This window comes from Musa acuminata, chromosome BXJ3-3 (assembly GCF_036884655.1).
Source record: "Musa acuminata AAA Group cultivar baxijiao chromosome BXJ3-3, Cavendish_Baxijiao_AAA, whole genome shotgun sequence".
Taxonomy (NCBI): domain Eukaryota; kingdom Viridiplantae; phylum Streptophyta; class Magnoliopsida; order Zingiberales; family Musaceae; genus Musa; species Musa acuminata.
Genome location: NC_088351.1, coordinates 5,649,800 through 5,667,437, shown reverse-complemented (window position 1 = coordinate 5,667,437; position 17,638 = coordinate 5,649,800). Strand labels below are relative to the sequence as shown.

At 36.7% G+C, this 17,638-nt stretch overlaps 2 protein-coding genes across 4 annotated transcripts; both read left to right on the top strand.

The window, feature by feature from the left end:
• Window positions 1–676: 676 nt before the first annotated feature.
• Window positions 677–8,559, top strand: LOC103977624 (uncharacterized). 2 transcript variants are annotated; one of them, XM_065144648.1, is made up of 7 exons: window positions 677–1,473; window positions 1,957–2,073; window positions 3,613–3,827; window positions 4,204–4,366; window positions 5,494–5,592; window positions 7,338–8,092; window positions 8,195–8,559. In XM_065144648.1, the coding sequence occupies exons 1-7, from the start codon at window positions 739–741 to the stop codon at window positions 8,430–8,432; spliced, it is 2,322 nt and encodes a 773-aa protein (XP_065000720.1). In that variant the 5' UTR covers window positions 677–738; the 3' UTR covers window positions 8,433–8,559. The 2 variants fall into 2 exon arrangements, with proteins under 2 accessions (XP_065000720.1, XP_065000719.1); XM_065144647.1 differs by having other exon boundaries at window positions 679–1,473; window positions 5,494–5,622.
• Window positions 8,560–9,492: 933 nt separating this feature from the next.
• Window positions 9,493–16,841, top strand: LOC135582484 (fatty-acid-binding protein 2-like). 2 transcript variants are annotated; one of them, XM_065141624.1, is made up of 12 exons: window positions 9,493–9,666; window positions 10,001–10,151; window positions 10,242–10,593; window positions 10,720–10,930; window positions 11,756–11,831; window positions 12,010–12,112; window positions 14,025–14,093; window positions 15,474–15,510; window positions 15,607–15,681; window positions 15,754–15,805; window positions 15,885–15,929; window positions 16,391–16,841. In XM_065141624.1, exons 2-12 carry the CDS (start codon window positions 10,073–10,075, stop codon window positions 16,486–16,488), a joined length of 1,197 nt encoding a protein of 398 aa, XP_064997696.1. In that variant the 5' UTR covers window positions 9,493–9,666; window positions 10,001–10,072; the 3' UTR covers window positions 16,489–16,841. The 2 variants fall into 2 exon arrangements, 1 of the variants encoding a protein (XP_064997696.1); XR_010494798.1 differs by lacking the exon at window positions 15,754–15,805 and having other exon boundaries at window positions 9,494–9,666; window positions 15,859–15,929; window positions 16,391–16,544; window positions 16,650–16,841.
• The last annotated feature ends 797 nt before the right edge of the window (window positions 16,842–17,638 follow it).

Sequence of the window (17,638 nt, the reverse complement as noted above, 5' to 3'; positions counted from 1 at the left end):
ATGAATGACAAAAAAATATTGATAAAAAGATAATTTCAGTCATACTAACAAATAATGACATCGTATGTGGTTGTTGTAGTGGTAATTAATAACAACAATGCGATGGTCAATCTCGTCAATATCAATCCAAATATTGATAATAAATAAAAATAAAATGATAAGACATCTATCTCGATACCGAAAGAGAAAGAGGCGGTAAAGCGGTGTGGTACCGACGTAGATGTCTCACCCCTTCTTCTTCATCCTTCGACGATGATACAAATGTCTCATTGTTTTGTTGACTATTTCTTTTTATCATCGATGTTCTGATCGATATCAGTATAGTCAATCTATCGTATTATTGTTGTTAACGACTACTATAGTAGCTATTTATGATATCATCGTTTGTCACTATAATTAAAACTATCTTTTTATTTATTCTTTTTGTCATTCATAAACTATAATATGCTATATATTCTCAGTAAAATCGATTATTTTACTTTCATAATTATAAAAAATTTAACATAGATAGGAGTGGATTTCTATTTCGTGGGAGAGGAGAAATCGACTTCAAAGCCCCTTCTTCGTGAGGTAAATCGCATCGTGTGAGCAGCGATTCATCTTTCACGCCCATCTAAATTACGGGTTCGCTGCCTAACGGTTCAGGGACAACGGCTCACGATTTCCTGACCGTCCGGGCCGGCTTTCAAAACCCTACATATCAATAGCCCGATCGGTCGAGGCCGCCGTTCCACCGCGATGGCGAGGGACGAGAAGAAACGAAAGAAGAAGAGCCCTCAACTTCGTCCGGATGGCGACGCAATCGACGAAGACGTCAAGATCAAGAAGAAGAATAATAAGCACAAGAAGCCTAGGCTTCCGACGCCGCCGCCGGTGACGGTGGCTGTGGAGGAAGAAGACCTAGGCGATAACAAGAAGGGTAAGAAGAAGAAGAATAAGAGGAAGGCCCGGCAGGAGAACTGCAACGCCCGAGAGATCGATGATGTGGAGCATATGGGGGAGAAAGAGAGTAAGGAGAGCAAAAGTGAGAAGAATAGCCTCATCACTGACGCTCGATTCGCGGCGGCGCACTTCGATCCACGGTTCCAGCGGATGCCGAAGCGTGAGTCGAAGGTCGTCATCGACTCCCGCTTCACGCGGATGTTCTCGGACAAGAATTTTGATACCTCTGCCGCACCTGTGGACAAGAGGGGGAAGCGGAAGAAGGGGAAGGCTGTGAACCCCCTCCTCCATTATTATCTGCAACAGGAGGACGAGGAGGAGAACCACCAGGTGAACGAAGGTAGCGCCAAGGTGCAGAGGGAAGAGAGTTCACCGCGGCCCCTGATGGAAGGGAGCGGGAGCGAGTCCGAGGTGGAGTTTTCAGCTGAGGAGGAGGAGAAGGGTAGTGACGATGATGAGGAGGAGCAAAGTTCTGCTTCTAGCAGTGATGAGAGTGGTTCTACGGATGATGATGACATTGAGGATGATGATGTCAGTTCTGTTTTCTTTGAAGTTGAAATTTTTTGGCTGCATTATGGTGCATGTTGGAGTTCAGTTCTTCATTATTTTAAGTGGATGCCAGTATACTCCTTTGACATGCTTCTTTTCTTGCTGCATGATAGTTTCTTCTTCTTATATTTTCAGTTTACCGCAAGAGTTTTTGAACTCGCATTTACCTCTAACAGTTTTTGCTTGAGGAGCACTTTACCCATTTGCTTGTTTATTTGTGAGTGTTTTGCTCTTATAACTACCTGAGTTCCTATACTTTCTATTTTGAAAGATTGGAGAAAAAGAAAAAAAAAGTGATATCATTTTGGTTTGAAATGTGTTTCTTCTTGTGGATAGTCTTACTATTTGAGTTCTCTTGTGCTATACGATTAGCTGCTATGCTAGCCTGCTAGTTTATTAGGAAATACACTAAAGATCTTTGTGCTTGGAATTAGCTAACTTTGATTCATCTATCTTTGGTTGCAGCACTCAGTGAATAGTGACATTTGCCGATATCTGTTGGCTAGTCATGAGGATACACCTGTAATAGACAGTGAAACTCACAGACTTGCAGTTGTTAATATGGACTGGGACCATATTAAGGTAAGTAGAATATCCTATGATCAGGAAATTGCAATTTAAGATATCTTGTAAATTTTGACATATGTCTTAAACTCAAATTTTAAGATTTCTTATATTGCTTTGGATATATAAGAGTTTGTGTCTTGAGCTAAGATCCACTCTGAAACGTAGTCTTTTTTTTTTTGGACCAACTGATTATACTATGATGAATTAAGAAACAAATATCATTACATTTTATTTTTAGCTTCTCCTTGTTCATTTCACAGAAATGTCACATTTAATTGTAGAAAAAAATATAAAAGGATACTAATGGGTGCCAAAGAGTTGCTTAAAACCTTACGTTTATGTATAAATGTTATGATTTATGTAAAATCCATCTTCCAGAGGCCAAGAAAGATGCAGTTTATGTTTGTAACCAGATAAACAGTTGTCTCCTGCACTAATGGAGTAGATGTTTCAATTTTGTGGTGTCACTTTTAGGTTCCCTGCTTTCTCTTCTAAATGGTTCTCCACTTTTTGGTAAGATGTTTTATGAGCTTTCTTCTCAGAAGAAAAGATAATTTTCTTGAGTCAGATAGGTTCTAACATAATCTTGTTTTCTTTTATCTAATTTTGAAGTTAGTCTGAGATGGTTATGACATATGCTTTTTGAGCTTACCCAATTAAAGAATATAATCGTGATATGTGGTTTCTCAGACCTTGTTTTGAACCATGGAAGGGAGGTCAAGTACCTACATGGGCTTTACGAAAGTCAAGAATATAAACCTTCTTATGGAACCTCACACTTTGTTGTGAACCATGGAAGTGAGGGCAAGTACCACATACATGCCACTGTGGGATGTTTGCAGTGCCTTCCTACACCGCATCCGTTGTTCTTTTTCCTCGTTGGAGCTGTCCATTAAATTTCTAACTGCAACTTGTCCGAGATCATGTATATAATGGTTTATGCTGTCTTGAGCTGGTTGTTTACTAGTGCAAAGAAATAGTTGATATTGTTAAGGTTACACCAATGTATAGGTTGGATGTGCCAACTGGTAAAGATGTGGATCGATACACGGGAATTCTGTGCGAAGCAACAAGTATCACTTTTTATGGATGCCGTTTGAGCAAGGACTGCACAACCTATTGCAGCTGGGATAGAACCTGGAGGGCTGGTTTGTCCTTAATGAGTGGGGTGTCTATACCATCTCAGCTAGTGATTGGAGACAACTAGATAACCGTGACCATGGTGACTCTTGATGTTATTGCAAGAATGAGTTTGTATCTCTGATGTCTTGGTGTCTCTATTTGCTTACTTGTTTCCTTAGTTTATGTTTATTTTGTAATTCTATGCAAGTATTAATAATTATTCTCTATAAACTTCAGGTTGTCACTTAAGTTAGAAAATTCATTATTGGAAATACTGAACATGTCTTAGTTGCACACTATTAGCTGATCATCTTTTATCTCAACTGATTCATGAAGTAGATGTTGTTGCATGTTCAGTTTCGGATGCTTTCTTTGTTTGACTTGAATTTTTCATTATTCATCTGAATCTGAAATTCAGTTCGTGCTGTGTAGGCTGTTGATCTATATGTTGTGATGAGTTCATGTCTCCCAAAGGGTGGAAATATTTTGTCAGTTTCTATCTATCCGTCTGAGTTTGGGCTCAAATGCATGGAAATTGAAGCAGTTAATGGACCATCTGGTCTCTTTGATGACAGCGACGACCATAGTGAGGATGATTCTGATATTGACAATGAAAAGTTGCGTAATTATGAGTTGAACAAGCTAAGGTGATTTTATAGAAGCACATTTCTCCTCAAGTTTCTTGTGTCCTAGAAAATTGTTTGAGATTTTATATATTCTTTAGTTGAACTGTGAATGCCATTTGGGCTAATGTTTTTATACCTGTCTGTACATGCACACAGTTTACAATTGACTGCAGTGAATTATCTGTTGTCATATCCTCTTATGTGTTTTCACATGAATGTTTCCTATAGCGATTATCATGGATATATTTAGGATTTATGGTAAAAACATATAATTGTTCTGTTGAAAGTTTAGATGATAGTTATACTTCCATTTTCACATGACAGTCCAAATCATAAGGATTGTGCTTTCTAAGTCTTTAACTAATTTGATCTTTTTCTCTTTCCAATGATGATGTAGGTATTGTTATGCTGTTGTAATTTGTGATTCAAGTGCTACCGCCAGTCATATTTATAAAACTCTTGATGGCACTGAGCTTCTGAAAACGTCAAATGTTTTTGATCTACGATTCATTCCTGATTCTATGGAATTCAAGCATCCTCCTCGTGATGTCACCACAGAGGTACTTGTTTTTAGCCTTTGGATGTATATGCAAATTGTCACTGTATTAATTACAATAATTTAATTCATTGGACGGATAGGCTAAAGATTTACTTGTGACGGCTGAAGCTTCCTTTTTTTCCGACTCTGCAAAACAAAAAGCACCTGCTTCACAATGGAAATGGCAGTTTCTTTCTGTAAAATTATAGGTGATTTTTAATGCTGTAGATACCAATGAAGTTTGTTCACAAGATAGATATGAGATAGGCTTGCAATATGTTTGATCCATACGAAAGCATTTTGGAAGATATTTCCAAGGTGACTTCTCTAGAATGTTGTTTTTATCTGTTTCTTTAGTCATAGAGTTCCTTTTGATTTTATTTTGAAAATGCTCAAATTTTTGGCAAAATTTTCAGTCTGAATAAACTATGAACTTTTGACTTTGAGGTTTAGCAAACAGTATACTCTTAGTTCTTTTATGTTACAAATGCTTTTCTGCTGGCTATTTCAACAATATGTTTTGGCAAAGTTGGAGTTAGAAAATCAAGTCAGTTAGTAGTGAACCATATTTTATTTGAAGTCAGTGCAGTTAATGTTTGTATAATCTTGATATATGAGTTAATAAGGGTGAAAACAGTGCAAAGCTTTGAAAGTTGTCTGGTTTATGAAGATTTGGAAATGTAAAATTTATTGCAGTTAGAGCTCACCACTCTTGATCATTAGTTCATTCATTCATTCATCTATTTGCCCTTGACTTCAATTATAATTATTTGATATGATTCTACTTCATATTGAGTATGCATGTTCCCATATACTTATTTAAGTGTCTAGCATGTGCATGCAGGAACCCCTCTGCATCAGCTGGTTACCAACACCAATAAAAAATTGATTGAGTTGTTATTGATGTCCACTTAGAGATTTGTCACATGGACCTTCCTGCATTGTGTATTAGGTTGTGTGTAGTGGGGAATAAATTGATTCACTTCAACAAATGTATCTAGTATCTACTATAAAAATTAATGGATTTCTAAAAGTTTTCATGTGCCTGAAACTTCTGATGTTAACAATTTACTTTTTAGAAGTAGCTTTGATTCTTTTTTTTTTAATATTTGGACAAAGTTTAATACCAGATTATTATTGTGATATTAGGCACCAACAAGCTACAAGGAGCCAGCCTTCCAAACTCGTGCTTTGCAACATAGCAAAGTGAAACTAACCTGGGAAGAGGATGAGCCAGAGCGTAAAAAGGTATTAAGACAGAAGTTCAATCCAAATCAGGTTGGTCATTTTAACTAAGATTACTTTAGTTAGCTTTGCCGTCTAAATGTTCTCTTTAGCAACTATGATCTTATAAATGTGTAGCTTGGAGTTAATTTCCTATCACATCCCACTAATTATAGTCATTTTTTATTATTAAGTTCCTCTCTCAATGATTCTCTTTGTCATAATTCAAAGTTTCAAACCAATGTACCATATAGATGATTTTTGGTTTTCCATGTATATTGAACTATTCATTTAAAAGTTAGTACATATTCTTGATGTTTATGAATTTCCTTGGGAATGGTTCAATGGAGGATTCCCCTTTAATCATTCATAGTTTCACTTCTTGACCTTTAGGATGGTTACTTTGTTCTTGGGGCCCGTCTTCTTTCATAGAGGAGGGCTTCACTTCATCAAGGCATACAAGTGCCTCCAATTATGAATCGAAAGAACTAGAGCTAGAGTAGTTAGCTATTATTAAGCAGAAGGAAGATAACATGCAAGAAATTATGAGCTTTAAAAGCTTACAATGTTCACGTATATAGATTACCGTGTCTTCAATTCACAGTACGCATCTAATACTCCTAAAAATTTAGATCTTTTTACTACTTGTATAGCTGTAAATTTCTCATTAGAGGCTTCCAAAGCCATGACATGCTTTTTGCCATTCCGCAGCCTACTTGACACCTTCCTAGCTGGCTGGATCCACTTCCTACATTTGCTAGATCAAAGGTTTTAGCTAGAGGGGCTTTCTGTCCCTCTGTGCTACTTAATTGGGAAGGGGTTTGCTAGGAATGGTTGATCCTTTCATCTCCAGAATCCATGTTTTCATGGGCGATTGCTTGGGCACGTAAACTAGCACCTAGGTTGTAAACAAACCTTTAATTGCTTAGGCTATGTCTCGCTTGGATGCATCTACAAAATTGTCCATGTTCACATTGACAAACCTTTAGTATTTAGCAATGACCATGATGAAGGACACACACAAAAGAAATCTACAGCGATCTTATCCTCATTGGTTTACTTTTATGTGTTGTAATTAATGAGAGTTTATTTGGAATTGGTTTTGAATTTGAATTGTGAAGACAAAACTTGAAAACTAAAGGTTTTATATTAAGTATATATATGAGATATAATTTCAATATACTAAGAGAAGAATTAATGATGTAATTAGGATGAGTGGACGAAAAGTTACAAATAAAAGTTTGAAGTATCTTGAGTCTATTGTTTGATAGGATGGAGAGATTATTTGAAGATTTTACTTATAGAATAAAAAATGAATGGTTAAAGTAAATAGTGACTTGAAGATTTTTTGTGATCCCTAGGTGCCTTTTAGACTAAAAGAAAAAATATTATTCAATAATTGTTTAGGCTAGCCACACTCTATGGAGCCTTAGGTAGTTAAGAAACATGTACAAAGAGTTAGTATAACTGAGATGAGAACATTGAGATGAATGTGGAGTTTTCAGGCTAGCGCCTCCCTGAATGTTCCGGTGATTTTTTCTCCCCAAAATTGCTATTGTAGTTACTTTGATATTATTTTGGCATGTGTGCAATGTGGATTTGTTAAATTGATTTCTTTGAATATCACACACACTACAGAACTGGATTTGTTTGCTTGAACTGTATGGTGATTCTTGTAACTTCTTGAGTTAATCAGTTTTATATAATTTAAGCCACTTTGCATTTGATTTGTCTGATAAGCTAATACAGATTTTTTTTCCCTCGTATAGCTGGATGAGTTGAATGAGTATCTAGCTTCTAGTGGAGACAGTGATGAAGATGATGAGAATGATCAAGTAGATGATGATGAGAATAATGACCCATCAGCATTGCCCAATGGTGAAGTTAAAAAGCGCAAGGGAATTGAAGAGTTAAGAGCTCTTCTATTATCACAAAATGATTCTGATGGAGACAAGAGCGATGATAAAGATATGGAGATCACATTCAATACGGAGTTGGAGGACCTAAGCAAGCGGATCTTCGAGAAGAAGGACAAAAAATCAGAAACAGTTTGGGAAGCAGTGCTTAGAAAGAGAAGTGAAAAGAAGAAAGCTCGGAAGAGTAGGTCCAAGTACTCCGAGGATGATAGTAGTGATTATGATGCTGAAGAGGCACCTGACCAAACTGATGATTTCTTCATTGACGAACCCGGGGATACTGAACCCAAGGTTGGCAAGAAAAGGAGCAAGGCCCCGTCAAATAAAAGAGGCAAAGATGATAGAGGGAGAGATGATCTGCGAGATTTGGATAGGGAACGTGAAGCAAGTAGAGCTGAGCTTGAGTTGTTGTTGACTGACGACCAAGGTCCAAACCCAGGTCCTAAAGGCTATAACCTGAAGCCCAAGAAGGTTAAAGGCAAGAAAGGAAAACAAGTTCACGAGGAGGACAAGTTACCGGATGTAGATGTTAGCAATGATCCAAGATTCTCTGCCCTTTTGGCATCTCATCTGTATTCCTTGGACCCAACCGATCCACAGTACAAAAGGTAATAACTGTTATCTTGGGCAATGTCATTATTCTTGTGTTATTATTATTTGAGATTTTTCTTTAGATCTGTCCTAAGGAAACCCAACTTTTGGTGTTACAGGAGCGCTGCGTTTGTCAGGCAACGTGTTGAAAAGCAGAAAAAGGGTGCAGGGAAAGTTGGCACCCGTCATGAAGATTTTTCTGTATCTGGACAAGATATTGATGTCGTTCCAGGAAAAGAAGAGGATGTGTCTTCCGAGTCATTACCTCAAGAAAAGAATGACTTCTTGTCCACTGTTAGATCGCTAAAAAGAAACGCCAGTAGCTTAAAAAACCAATCCAAAGTGCGGATGAGATGAAATTTTGTAACATAGGTCGAACATTTTTTATCTGCCAGAAATTACGAGGTGTTTGGGTTTTGTAGAAGTATAGAGCTTTGGATTATAAAATATTTTTCTGGCTGAGCTGAAGGCCATGTTTAAATTATTCCAGGTGGAATCAGAAATTTCATTTGTTGGGCTAACTTCATTTTACAGAAAATGCAGGTATGCTCGACAAGTTTCAGGATCGCAGATCAATATCTGGCAAGTGCCGTTTTGCATGCTCTTATCATGAACACACACAATTATTTGACCGTCATCATCAGTATTAAGCAAGTTTTAAAGCAAGAATTTTTGTGTTTATTTTCAACTAATAAGCCAAAAGTGAGTCAAACCCTTCAAAATTAGTATTCAATTTTGTTACGGCATTTCATAAATCTATTTTTTACTAAAATAGAAAAAAAAAATAGTGCTGATATATACGTGACGAAGGAGTATAAAACTAGAAACTTGTTTTCAGTAAATCATCCATATAATTTAATAAAAATATATATCGTAATCTCGACGGCAAAGTTGATCACGCATGGAACACGCGAGAGACCTTCTTTGCACAGTGGCATGCGTTCTCCGTGTGGCTGTCGCTGCTCATCCCACGCCGTCCCAAACGCTGATTCTTACTTTCATACCACCGACCAGCCGCCACTGCCGACTCGATCCTCGCCGTGGCTTCCGTCACGCGTCCTTTCGTGGCAAGCTCCTCTCTCAAACCGCCACTACAATCCTTACTGCAGAGATCAATCTTAAAACTGCGTGTCCGACGACCTGGGAGTGGTCTCGTTGAAACGATGGCGTCAGCGTCTTGTTCCCATCCAACCATTAATTGCCACGTTTTCGGTTCTACAGTTCTTTGCAGCTTCGGAAGTAGACGATCATTGTTCTTTTTCTTGACCATTGTTAAAGGCGGTGTGCGATCATCAATCAACAAGGTTATGCATGAAGGGGCAAATATGGAATTTCGGTTTCACTGTTGCTAAAAAGGGACTATTCCTAATTTTTTGTCGTTATATAAAAGGGAGCTCTTTTTTAGCCGGAGGAGAGAGAGAATATTCGTTTCTTTAGCCCTTTCCCCGTCAAGTCTTCTCGCCGCTCATCGATAGATTTCCTTCCTTCCTTCTCTCTCTTTTGCGTTAATTCTTTTGATTCAGCTAATTTGATGCGCGGGCGTTGTTGATCCCGCGAGACGAAGCTTTCTTTGAACGCAATTTTGCGCCAGGTGCGTCGAACACATCCATTCCTTGTTCGGTTCTTTCCTTGCGGTTTCTTGTGATTATCTTGGTGGGAGATGGATTCCTTTTGTTTTCCCTTCAACTTTCGTAGTATTTGGCATCATTTAAAGGTGAACGAAAATTAATGCGGTCTGTCTTTTTGCTGGTCGGATAGTTTCCAGTTTGTGCATCTTTTTCCTAATTGCTACCATTTGAACGAAGCGACGGAGAAATAGGTGTTCGACTGTCTCGGTTAATCCCTGTCCATAGTGAACATCTTCCTCGTTTCTTTTCTCGTTTTCTGCTTCTATGTTCTATATAAACAATTTAAACATTCTACAGGGCTTCCTCCAGTATTTGGGTGAGCAGATTCTTTGGATTCATCCTTCTTGATACGTATCACGAAGAATTAATATGAAGAACAACTCATTGTTCGCAAATGTGGATTTCGCTGACACACCTAATCTCCCAACAGATTTCCAATTATTTCAAGGTATTGGTTGAGGATATTGTCAGAGTTTAGTTCTTTGGTAAAACAATTCTATCTACTGCACCAGCCACATTTATGCCTCTGGTATTCTAGTCCTACAGGAAGCGTTCCGTTTCATTTCCAAGTTTGCTGGATCGCTATCAATCGGGCTCTCCACTCAGTCAGACTTCAATTTACTTCACAAAGTTCCTGCCGATGTATTTGGCTCCATCCCCAGCCACTCTGAATCTTGTGCCCAGATCAAACGAGTTGCATCTTCAAGACAGAACCTTGCTGCATTGCATTTTGTTTTTGGTTCAGATAACAAATATGCCATAAAAGCTTATCTCACAAAGCTTGCAAGTTCCACGTTAAGTTTCTTCTGTGAGGAAGTTCGCGTCCACCATGGTTTTGGTCTTCCCATTCTATCACTAGCTGCTGCTTTCATACCTCCTTTTGACAACAAGTAAGCTATCTTTTCTTTGTGTCTGCTTAAATTTTTAGAATATCCTAAAACTTGCTTTTATCACTTAGCATTTGGTTCCAATTCAAGGTGATCCCTTTTTGATGGTTTTCCTGTATTTTATATTAGATCCTCAAAGGCACTAGCCAATTCAATTACGTTGGAAAGCACTAGTGATCAGATCAGTGGCCATGTAAATCAGTCACACAGAAAGGATTACTATCATGGCTGTGCTACCCTTGCTGCATCAAACATTAACTGGAAAGGAGATGCAATTGAACCAAAAACAGGCATCAAATTTCCGACATTCTTGGAGGATAACTTCAGTTTAACTACTAAGGTCCATATATACACAATCTTGTGATCTTTGTTTGCATTAACATGTGATGACATTCTTGATGCAAAGTATAGCTTCAATCATGGATGTTTTACTAATTCATTTGAAAATCTTAGAATTCTCATTTATTGATTTTGTGATGTCTTGAAGCTGAATTAATACATAGGATCAAATGAGAGGAACTACTGATTGATGAAGTATGTACCTTTTTATTTTCATTTTTATTGAATTTTAAAATAGAAAATAAGGTCTTTCGAAGTTCTTTTCCATTTTTTTGTGTATTTAATTAGACATGAATTTTGTGCTTCTCGGGAAGAAAGACCCCTGCATAGTTTTCATGGACCCGATGCTTTAAATTTATTACTGAGATGCTAGATCAAACTCCTTTACAATTAATACTATCGTTAGTGGATTGCTATCAAATTGGAGCTTTGTGTTATATGATTTCTTTATGTGAAACTTCAGATTGATTTGTGCATTTTGAGTCTTTACAATTTGTATGCCATCTGCAAGTATTGATTCTTGAAACATGATCTCCATAGTTATATGGTTCTAGATAATTCTTGAAACATGATTTTCATAGTTTGTATACTCATTTAGTTGTTTTAGGCTTTTAGCCAATACCCTTCAACATATATTGACTTTATATACTATAAAATTTCATCATGGTATCAATATTTTGTTGTTATCTGTATCAGATTTGGATAAAAAGTGTTGACTATTAGGGCACAAGAGAACTTCAGACACAAAAATGTTACCAAATATGAGCTAAAGTATTTTGTGGAGTTTTGTGATTATCATACTTTCTCATCTTTTTGGTATTTTCAGGTGCTTGTCGGAATTGGTTCTAGAAGCATGAGAATAATAAAGCTCAAGTCTTTGAAGCTCTATGCATTTGGCTTATGTAAGTAACTGTGCGTAGTACTAACTATCATTTGTTGTTCATTGTTCAATATCTCAGGTTTAATATATATTAAGATTCATCCTCAGTGATGAGTTTTGTGGCTAGAGTAGGTTTGTAATGGACACAATTTCATACTTCACCATTTGTAAAAACTCATGTGATCTGTTTGTTCTATTAGATGTCCACCCTGATTCTATTTGTGAAAAACTGGGTTCCAAGTATGCTTCGGTGCCTGTAGCAGAGTTAAAGAACCATTCAGATTTTTTTGAAGATCTTCTCAGGTATATGACAAAAAGATTATCAGATGTGTAAATTTTCAAGAGATATAATGTTACTGTTTCAGAATTATGTAGTTCCTCAATTGCTTTTAAAATGTGCTTTGGTTGCAACCTTGTAACACAACTATTTTTTACCCTCATGCTTCTTGGGATGGACTGCAATAACTTTAATATGTCTGAGAAGTTTTCTTTGCAGACAGATTGTCCTAGAAAGTTTGCCATAAATCTAAGAAATAAGAATATCATTAATGTATTGAAACCTAGATGTAATCTCAATTGGATGTGCTTCATGCTATCTGGTCAAGCTATTGATTCACAGATTGAAAGATAGAATAGACAAATTTGCAAATAATATCTGCAAATAGTATGATATGGACTGCAATTCTGAAGGACAACAGAATTCAAGAACTATGTTGTGTATCAGATGGGACGGCTTGAGAGAGAACACATCATAGCATAAGCTAGTTTTGTTCATACTGCATTATCCTTTGGCATGGTCTGATAGATGTTTCTTGAACCGACTGGAAGTTCTAAGTTTCCTCATACTAGATCACATGTTTCAATAGTAATTCAAATTCCAAAAACTGGTATGTATTCATAATGAAGTTGCTTTTCTTTTTGTAATAATTTTATTTGGAATCATGGAGTTATGACCAAGCAACATAATATATTTGTATAACTTGGACTTGATGAGTAATCCTGGACTCATTCAGGAACACCATAACTGGATGATTGTATGATGATTATCCTGCACTAATATTGTTCTTTGAACACCAGTGCAGTTTTCATGCACTGGCACCCTTGCTGACCAACATCTCTCCTTATTTTTGCTTGCTTTTTTCTAGAAGCCATGATTGTAATGTAGTATGAGTGTTACCTTTACTAGTGACTTCATTTGATTAAAAAAATCACATTTGGGCTTAGCTTTTTTTCTTCGTCAAGGGAGTTATCCACATGCTCTCTTTACACCATCGTTTATTAGCATGCAACCTTGGTCACACTTCCAATTTCATGTATTTTGTTTTTTTTTTTTTCAGTTGTACACATGACAAATCCAAATTTTTTGGTATTTATTCAGATCCCCATCTGACGGTGAACCTTGGTACAATAGTAAAGTTGCTCCATTCTGACCTAGATGACCATTTTTTGGTTCATGGAAATAACTTTTTTTTTTATAGGGATAATGTTACATACAACGGTAAAGTTGGTCCTTTGTGACAAGATGATCAATGTTTGATTTATGAAAATAGCGTCTCCTTTTATAATGTTATGGCTGCATATAGTGACAAGAGCCTTGCACATTTATTTCCTATGTTGTGATCTCAGCCTGTGAGCTCCAACAAATTGTTTAATTGTTGTTGGAGAAAGTGATAGGCTGACAGTCATCTTGTCTGGTTTCTGTGCTTTGTTTGATTTATATGGTTTTCAGTATAAACTCTCATTTCAGCAACACCATAAAAATCAAGATCATGTACTTATATACTACTTTTTAATATCGAGGAATATCTGGGTGGTCTGAGGAATATCTCAGGAGCTTCTACTATTACATGCTTTGTTTGTGTAGGTGGCATTAATTATTACTTCCAATTTAAAACAAGTACAAATGAGCTTAAAGATGTATGAGAATGACATGTAAAATTGAAAATTTGCAATTGAAGCACCTTAAGCATTTCAGGAAGAAGGTATCATGAAATAGTTCCATCTGGATATATAATCTGTTGCAGAAAAATTGCAACCTGCCTAAACTTAGTTTCCTATTTCTTTGCAATCAATATAATATGTTTTACACTTTTGCTTTCTGAAACAAGAAACAAAAAGTCACTGAAAAATGTTCCAGTTGAAATAATTCATGGTTTTTTTTTTCATAGTTGATTTTAGTTGTTCATTCTGTTACAATCTTTCGAGATTGATGCAGGGAGGATATCAACATGACTGTTAGGCTGGTGGTTAATTGTAATGGCCTCAAAGTTAACACCGTCAGAGAGTATGTATCATCGCAGACATGTTAAACTCTTTCTCTATTCACAAATATAGATATATCATTTTTTATTTTGATACTACATCTGGTAGCTCCATGTTCTTTAAATTGAAAAAGAGGTTAGCAATCCTGCATTTGGTTTCTCTATATTTTCCAAAGCGTACAAAGTCATTATACATGCTTAATAACATGAATTCAAACTCCAGTAATTATGGGTTTGAGAACCCAATTCCTTAATTGTAAAATATATAGAAATTTGATCTTTGGTTAGATTTGTCATAAGTGTAATGCCACTAGAATTACCTTACCCACTTTGACATGCTCTTTTTTACAAGCATCTTAGTTTCTGATATATGTTAAGACACAAATGGCATATGCACGTGAATTTGCTTATTTCTACATGCTTTTTCTTGGTCATTTTTAAGAGTTACATGTCATGCTATTAAGGTTTTAATAAGTTATTAAGTTCAAAATAGAACCATTTGGGTCTAATTTCTAGAATGCATTTTAAGAATGTTGACATAGATTGATAATGGAGGTTGTACCATATTGGTAGGGTCCAAGATGTTGATGGATCTAAAAAATATTTGCAAATGCTAAATTTATGACAGAATTTTCTTCACTCAAATCCTTTTCCCCTCATGATGGGCCAGCAATATGCCTCTGCTTAAAGTTGAGAAGGTTTCAAAGGAAATTTTAAAAGAATGTTGAGATCAACCATTGCCTAGGAAAATTTAGAAAAGAGAGCCTGCTGTAAATTATATGAGGTTGATATGTTATCTACCTTTTTTCTTATTGCTAAAGAATATGTATTTAACCGAGAGGATAACCATTTTACGGCAAACTAACCATTGATATTGGCACCTGAAATAAGCCAGCACTAGAAGTCATTAAAGTCAATTGGGATGGTTATACATTGCTTTATACATTGTCAACTTAGGAGCACTATCAGCATTGCTTTATATAATTGCTCCATCGACAATCAAAATGTGGGAAAATAGTTGTAAGCAAAGTAAGGGATATTGTGGGGTGTAAATACAAAGCATTATGGAAAAGAAATCAGAAGGTATTTACAAGGCTAGATATAGAATTTGTGATCATTGATGTATCTACTCCTTATGAAAGTAATATATGGTTTTCATGCTAATGAATTTGGCCTGATTAATGACTTCATCTAGTGGTGAAGTTCCCCTTCTATTATCTTCATTGCAGATTTTTATTGTTTTGAGATTTAAAGATTACAATTTAGTAAAAAGAAATAAAGATAAAACTTGTGCTTGAAATTTGACTAGAATTTGTTCCTTTGATGGCTTGCCACAATTTCTTAGATTATTTGAATGGTTCATCGACATGACACATTGCTTTTCTTAAAATTTTCTGGTGCAGTGCTTTCGAGAAATCCCTTCGCACACGCTTGCAAAAGGTAGTGTTTACGTTTACAGAGCTATCCGCAAGTTCTTTTTAGGTTATTCCTTCAAGTTGTGCTATACTGACTTTGATTGTTTTGTCTCTTCCTAAGATGAACCCTGATACAGATTACCATTGCCTGAGGGTATTTGGTTCTTATTTCACTCAAGATATTGCACTGCCTGCAGTAAGATTGCATTTCCTTTGTTTATATTTAGTGCTTCTTTTATTTAAATTGATGAAACAAATGTTATTTCAGGGTACTACAATAGATTTTAGGCAAACTGCAAATGGGCAGCTGATAACAGAAAGTGAGTAGTGGCTGTCTTGTACTAATAGAATTTTTTGTGGTCGTATTCACCAGATGGTGTGAACATTGTTTGTGTGCAGTTGGTGGTAGGCAAGTTGGTGCTGTGCACAGTAAGGATCTATGCAGTAAGTTGATTTTCCTTGGTTTAATAATGTGAATTCTTTGATAATCTCTATGGCTCAGAAGCATGGTTCTAAATCTCGGATAGTGGACCTGTATTAGACTCCGGCTTGTGTCAGACCGTCACAGTTCCAGTATGCATCTGCATACCGAAACATGGTACAATTTTGTGTACTGTGGTACTGGCATCTGGAAATGTGAAATCAGTAACCTTGCTTGGAGGTTTACCTTCCAATACATTTCCATTCAATCTAATTGATATCACTTTTTATGTTTGTTCTTATTATTGAGTTCACATGGCCTATCAACAAGGTTGCCACCCTTTGGAGCTGCAATTATGCTTGATAATTTTGTTAAACATGCAGCTTCACTTTTTCTAATATGATATGCTGATAAATAAAGGACAAGTTGGGATAAACTGCTTTAGTCTGAAGAAAAGCGCTTATGAATATAAGTGTACATGCAGGAGCCTTCTTTGACATGTACATCGGCGATCTCCCTGTATCATTACAGGCCAAAGAAGAGGTTGCTGAAAATGTTGCGGGACTCATAAGGAGATGCTAAGATGAGAAATAGCTTCTGCTATGGTTTCCAAGTTTGTGCCGATGATTGAAATTCAGGTACTAATACAGGTCAGATAATACATTCTTGTTAAGTAGAAAGTCATGTATATGAAAACTACATGGCATCCAATTTTTTTTAAGCTGAGGGGCCATGTTTTTCAGGTTCTAAATTAAACATTAGAACTTCCTGATTCTATTCATTTTGGTAAGATTGACTCGGGCAAGCTGCCTGCCTCAGCCAAAACCAGATCATATCTTTCTGAGGTATACATTTCTTTTGTTGAGTGACGCAAGAACTCTCGTGATACCATTTATTGGAATATATGGATTCACAACCGTACATATGTTTCTGTATCATGAAAGTAATAACCATGCGTTCTCCTTTCTGAAATTTAAATATGTGTCTGAATAAAAAGGCCCCGTAATGTGCCACTCTGATAACGTTTTGACTTCTTATCTTTATTTCACCGTTGGATGGTCGTAATGTTGATCAGCAATGCCTCTCAAGGCCATCTCGCCTTTAAATTTACACATTCCATTTAAGAATATTACAGTGCTGAAACCTGCAGTAGATTGTGCTGTAAAGGTGGATGATTTTGGCTTATAATCTCATAACCAAAACAAAAAGAGTAGTCGGGCAAAATAATACAACTTTCAATATGTACCTTTCACAGAAAGTTTAAGGTCTATATATATGATGACATCCAAAGCTTGGTATACCTTTCACAGAAAGTTAAAGATTGATATGTTAGGATGCTTATCAATGAAATAGAGATTAAAGAGACGTGGAGAGATGTTTTTAATATATATTATATAATATTTTACATTTTTTCTAGGTTTAAAAAGCACTCAAAATTGATGGTAGTTGGCACCACTTACCCATTTTGGGTGACATCTCCCACAAGCGTGTCGCGGTTGGAGCATTCGATGGGGCCCACACTGGGGGGGGGCCCATGTCACCTCCACTGGCAACGCAGGTCGGAGGCGACGGATAAAGCGTAGATATGCTGGCCCACGAGGATCTTTCTTCACTAAACAGTCGAAGGAGGAATCTTCCATCGCCTGATCCGTCTGCGGCCACGGGAGGACAAATCATACACCGTTGACTCCCGCGGCCCCATCCTCATATCCGTCCGATTAAAATCTCTCTG